The sequence below is a fragment of the Chelonoidis abingdonii genome, chromosome 1, assembly GCF_003597395.2.
Source record: "Chelonoidis abingdonii isolate Lonesome George chromosome 1, CheloAbing_2.0, whole genome shotgun sequence".
Taxonomy (NCBI): domain Eukaryota; kingdom Metazoa; phylum Chordata; order Testudines; family Testudinidae; genus Chelonoidis; species Chelonoidis abingdonii.
Window position 1 is genome coordinate 210,755,392 of NC_133769.1, and position 6,385 is coordinate 210,761,776.

General features: G+C 39.5%; 1 protein-coding gene across 1 annotated transcript in view; it reads left to right on the top strand.

Moving 5' to 3' along the window:
* Positions 1 to 6,006, top strand: part of PDXK (pyridoxal kinase) — an 80,608-nt gene extending 74,602 nt beyond the window's left edge. The window contains exons 10-11 of the mRNA XM_075074051.1: positions 93 to 159; positions 1,224 to 6,006. Of these exons, the coding sequence (XP_074930152.1) occupies positions 93 to 159; positions 1,224 to 1,336 (180 nt within the window). The 3' untranslated portion in view covers positions 1,337 to 6,006. The remainder of the gene's footprint in view (positions 1 to 92; positions 160 to 1,223) is intronic.
* The last annotated feature ends 379 nt before the right edge of the window (positions 6,007 to 6,385 follow it).

A 6,385-nucleotide genomic window follows, 5' to 3' on the forward strand; every position in this document is an offset into this window, starting at 1 on the left:
ATGGACCTTTGGTCTGATCCAGTATGGCCATTTTTATGTTCTTATGATTGAAATGTTGGTAAGCCTAAACATATATGTATATTTAATTGCAGGTGGCATGTGAAAAGACTGTATCAGCTATGCAGCATGTTCTGCAAAGGACCATCAAGTGTGCAAAGGGTAATCATTTTACACGCTGTTCCTGAATTTACTCTGTTCACATCCTCATTGGAATAAACATTCTGGAAAGTTGTTTTCAGCACTAAATATGGCCTATTATTAGACTACATCCACAGAACAGAATTAGGGAATTCTAGCACCAATGTTTTTACTGCTGTGTCCTCTAACCCTAACAGTGGTAAAAATGCGCTGGCCAGTTGATAATAATGCTGCACCTGTGGTGGGACTGCATTACTGTTAGAGCAAGAGTGGGAGCAGGGCCAGCTCCAGCGTTTTTGCCACCCCAAGCGGCGAGGGGGAAAAAAAAAAGGCCGCAATCGGCACTTCTGCTCCCGCCGCTTCATTCTTCGGCAGCAGTTCAGCGGCTGGTCCTTCCCTCCGAGAGGGACTGAGGGACTCGCCCACGAGTTGCTGCCGAAGAGCCAGATGTGCTGACCCTTCCCATTGGCTGCCCCAAGCACCTGCTTGCTGCTCTGATGCCTGGAGCCGGCCCTGAGTGGGAGAATTTGAGGAAAATGCTGAGTGTCATGGACAAGGGAGCCTCACTTTTTTCCGTTTTTGGATGCACCAGCTGCCTCAGTTTCCCTTTTCTGTGTATGTTAGGACGGGGATTGATTCCCCAAATATTGAGTGGTGAATTTCTGTCTTATGCTAGCTGAATAAATTATTCTTCAAACTGTCTTCTCTTGGGAAGGGGAATTAAAAACACCAGCTGGAAGTACATAAGTAACCTTGTTCTACTATACTGTCACACAACCTGGTCCCTGTCACCTAGAATACAAGATATTGAGCATCCTCAAGTCCCAGTAAGATCCAAAGAGGAGTTGAGGGCCCTCAGAACTTCTCAGGAGCAGTCTCTAAATAATGATGGAGCTGCAGAAGTACCTAAGATGAGGGGATGGGGAAACAACAATGTGCTGTATACCCTCTGGTGGAGGCAATGGGCAGTGGTAGCATAGTGCATGAGAAGAGAAAAAAGTAATGATGAAGACAGGACAGAAACGTTATTTGTTCTTTGTGTGTGTGTGTTTGTTTATTATTGATGTTCCAATATCTTCTTTTAGCACATGCTGGAAAAGGAAACAAACCCAGCCCAGCCCAGCTGGAATTGAGAATGGTCCAAAGCAAAAAAGACATAGAAAACCCGGAGATAATAATAAAAGCTACTGAGTTATAAAGGCTGTATGTCTCCCAATAACGCACAATGTATTGATGTCCTCTTTTTCTTTCCTGTAAATTGTACTGTTTGCCTTTGATCTGTGACAGAAACCTGACTTCTATGAAATAGTACCCTGCATAGGCAGATATCCACAATCAAACATACGTGCTGGCCTTGCTTGGTTTAAGGGGGAAAAAAGTGAGTAGTAAAACTTACTCGCAGGTATCAACATGGTTGTCAAATTCACTCAGCCTGCGTACCATAGGTAAGAGAATACACAGGTTCCTGCCTCGCCAAAGACTTTGGGTATGAATTTGCTGGTGGAATGACTTACTGACTGGCATATATATTGTAGCAAAGCATCTAGTGCCAATTTCACTAGCTACCTACTCCCTTAGCTGAAGGCATTTGGCAGCTTGTTGTGGTATTCACTATCTCAACTGCTACAAAACTCAGTAGGGTTGAAATTGCACACAACTTCAGGCTGTGTATGGGGAGATATTTAGCATTAGATGCTCTGCAGAGGTCTTGAAGTGTACCTTCATGTTGCTAATAACTTTTCCTGTTTCTGGCCTATGAATGAGTTGTGATTCCAATTTCTATAGGCGCTAATTCCTTTATTTCCAGTGACCACAAGTACCACATCACTTTGTCCCCATGTTCCACTCCAGAAAAGACCAATATTACTAATCTAATTAGCCAGTCAGTCGCACCAAGTAGAAATTTGTAATTCTACCTCTGGGACCAGATTTAATTCTTTTTTTATTAAGACGTCAAGACAAAGCTGCTTTAAGAAAGGAAGATGATGTGGCTACCTTTTGTAAACGTAACCCTATTAGTATTCTAATGAATAGCAAGTCACTGGGATACTGACAACATTCATTATTTGTTGAGGGCATTTTAACCTTTATGGATGGTTCAATTTAGAAGCCTCAGAGGGTGCACCTGCTTAACAAAAATGTACAACAGGTTCATCAGTAAAGCACTAAATAGTGAACAGTTGCCTACACTTGCCTGCAGACATAAGTGGAGAGGTTAGTTTGTTCATAATTCCATTCTTCAGACAGTTTCATGATCTGAATTTTACTGAATTATTTTATGCTGGCTCTCCAAAACAAAGAGCCATTTTTTTAATGTGTGCTGCAGGATATTCGAATGTATCTAAGGCTATACAACTGCTTATTATCATCCATACCGAAGCACTTCAGTATGAAGTTCCTCCGGTTCTAGTTTTTTCCCTCCTTCCATGGAGGCAGCTGGGGAATGTTTATTGGTTAACTTTTTTGTACCAAAATCCTGTTCCCTGAAGTGCTCCCAGAATGGGTTTCTTGACAATTTCTATATTCTGGGTGCCGATTAGGCAGTGAGGATAATCCTGAGAGATGTTGATCACCTACAACTCCTCTTGACTTCAACAGGCATTGCAAGTTCTCTGCACCTCTGAGAATGAGTCCGAGTGTGTTGTATATGCCCAAACCTGAAAATGCAGTCTGTGAGCTTGATTTGTTCATCCTGGGAAACACAGATACAAATTGCATCCTCTTGCAGTAGCAGGGAGCAGCTGTGCACTGAGGGAGATGCTAAAAGGAAGGCAATTTAAGTTCCATCCTGTGTCTGAGGCTGCCCAGAAAAAGCACTTGATCTGTGTGTTTCCTAGGTGCCTTCCCAGAAACTTCTTCCTGGCCAGCCCTGCCCAGTTACTAAGCTGTGTCAGCTGGCGAGGTCTGGGTCCCTCAGCAGTGCTTGGTTTGTAGGTAGATTGTGCCACTGCAGTCTTTGTTAATCCAACATCCAAGTAGACTTTCTGCCATTGAAGCCCCCTATTTTGTTTTTACTAGCAGAACTCGGGAGAGAATTTACACAGATATCACTAATTTTAGGCCAAACAGATTTAATGTTTTTCTTTTTAATAGAGTGGAAGTTTTCCAATTTTAAGAGACGTCTTAAATCTCTCTCAGCGTCTTTGAAGCAAATAACACACAAGATGCTAATACATTTTGCAATAAGTGTAAGAACTCCCAGCTTTTGCTCTAAGTGGCTAATATTTTATCATCTCCAATGCACTCCGCAATTAAAAGTTAAAAATTTGCTCTTCTGACATATGAAATACACAAAAGAACCTAGAAATTACTTAGTAAACTGTATTGCCACAATTTACAATAACCTCCACCATGAAATAACTTCCTAGCAATAATAATTCTGGTAATCTGAATAAAGCATAGAAGCCTCCTTAAGCACATGAGCTTATGGCTGATGTCCAGCATTCAAAGTCCTCAGCACTGTATTTTTAAATAGTTTTAAAGCTGTTTTCCTTCTAGATAATGGCTAATTCCCATATGTTTAAAAACTTTATTACATAAAACTGCCCTCTTTAACATACAATGTTTGCTGTGGAAGGTGCATGGGAAATGTAATCAACTTTCAAATTAGAGATAGTAACTTTTAAATAAAAATGATATTTCAGTAATACAACTCCAAGGACTTTCTACTTATTTTTCAATACAAATACATTTTTACCACTACCAAATGCTAATCACTTAGTGGCCATGCAGCCCACCCCAGGGATAACTATAAGCATAAACCTTTTTTATTTCACTTTTTTAAACTCATAACATTTCATGTTGACATTTGCAGTCATTCCCATAGACTTGGGAAGCTATGATCAACAGACTGTTGCTCCATCTCTTCACACAATGATTCTTTAAATAGCCTCACAGTGTTAAACTTATAGGACTAGACACTACAGAATTTTCAACTTTTCCATAGCTTAGTGAGAAATTCCTGTTCTTCATGTCAGGAGGTCAAAGAGAGAGGTTCATAATCCTCTTCTTTTTTGAAAAGCAGCAGTAACAAGACAGATCCAAGCGTCTTGCCATCAAGAGAGCATATTTATGGCAAGCTTGTGATAAGATGGTACCAAAGGAGTGTCGCTTGGTGTTTAGGAGCAAATACATTGGTTTGTGCTTCTAGAAAAAGGGAGGAGTTAATATGGAAAATGGAATAAAAGATTCCATGAAAGGGGTTAATAAGTTAAATGATAATAATTCAGTGCAGAATTTATCTGTAAAACTTAGCCAAAATGAATTTTCCTATGAAGCAGAACAGAGGCAAGCTAATAAAGCACCTATGATTTGCCATATCAGCTTGGACCTGTGGTCTAAATCGGATATTCAGACCTCAGGAGTGGTGTGTGCCTGATGCTTCAGAGGAAGGTAGACCCCCCTCCTTCCCTACCCCTCCAGTAATGCCCTTCTCGTTTAATATCTGTGATGAACTGACACAATACCACAAGAAAGCAGAGGGAAAATAAAGACATGAAAATGCAGAACAGAACTTGGAGAAGTTCAGTTACGAACTGGTCACAATTTGCAGCCACTGCATTCTACCATCTTCTGTTGAAGTCAATTGGAGAGGCTTGTATGATATCTGAATGAACTCTCATTGAAGTCAATGATATTCTTTCCATGACTTTAATTAGATCAGGCCATGAATGAGCTGCAGAAGCAGGCTCAATGTCTAATAATTGAAGAAGCATTGAGCAACTGACTGTAAGTGGACATTGTAGTTACCTTGTAACATTGTACATTGTAGTCACAACGTATGGACAAAGGTATTTTTAAACGTTAAAGCAATTCATATAACTTGAAGGCGTTTTTACCAGTGAAATGTTATGCAAGACTTTTTCCTAGTGTTTTTAGAACAAACTGTATGTGCCACACTGGACAAACTCAACACGATCATATCCAATCATTCTTATTCCCCCTTCTCTTCTCTTGGATATAACACCCGTGAAGATTCCACTCATACAGAAATTACACGTACTTCCAGAGCAGCTAGGAAGTATTCACTCTGGCCTTTAGCCCAGTTCCCCATTATTCAGTTAAAGGAAATGAGTCTATCACAGGGGTCAAGTCTTATCCACTTGCAGATCCTCATCCAAAGAAAAGCTGTCAAACTAAAATGAATATCTCTAATGACTGCAGAGGTACAAGCAACTTGGCAGAGAGCAGTAGATTCAATCATTCTGTTCAGTGATTTTCATCTGTCAACAAAATGGAATGCTGGTGTTACTTGAGCTAATTGTGTTTGAACCCATTTTCTGTAATGAACTTCTTTGTGTGCAGGCATTTTGACTATTATAGTTTCACTTATTTGTGGAGCCTTATGCAGAATGGACCAAAACGCTCTTAAAAATTAATTATCTAGTCTATTCTGGGCTGGAACCCAACCTTTTTATGCATAAAACTTCTGCTGACTTCCTTGGAAGATACATGCATAACAACACTTTAAAGTTTTTTAAAAAAAAAAAAATTTGTTGTGGAAATTTATTCATGCTTGGCATACATACATGTTTTAAAAATCTGCATTAAAATTGGTAATGTAGATGTTCATTTGCTGATTTATATTTAAAACGCAATCAATCAATAATCAACATACTATACAAAAGAATTGGAGGACCAAGGTTTCTAGCTAAAAATACTGCCTTGTTAAGAGTATCCTATATGTATCTGCATTGGTTGATGTTAATTTGTTGTCTGTTAGAGTGGTTGTGTTAGTCTATTTTATTTGACAATATGTGGCAAAAAAGATTGTAATAAAAATGTCAAATTAACATATTGTGCATAAAAAATTGTTAGCTCCTATTTTTGAATATGTTGACCATTTCAGAATTAAACCAAACAAGAACAGTTCGGCAGTGTTCTGAGTAAGTGGATTTGATTAAGATTTTATGAGTATCTGATACAAAGATTGGGTGGATAAGGGGAAAGCCCACATTTGGAAACCTAAATCGTCCCAATATAAAACCACAGGATTGGGGAAGGGTGGGGGGGGGTATACTAGGCTTGTCTTCTGCTCATTTCTTTGAATAACTTTCATAGCAGCAGAAACTTGCTGGAAGGTTAAGGGTTAAAGCTCAGATGGCGTTAGTGATTCGAGGATGCTAGACTGATTTATAGAGGATGTTTAGCTCCATAACTGCTTGTGGGAGACTTACATGTTCCAATTGAAAAGTGAATCTGAATCTGGCATTCTGCTTCTCTATTCCCATATACGTGTTACTAGGGT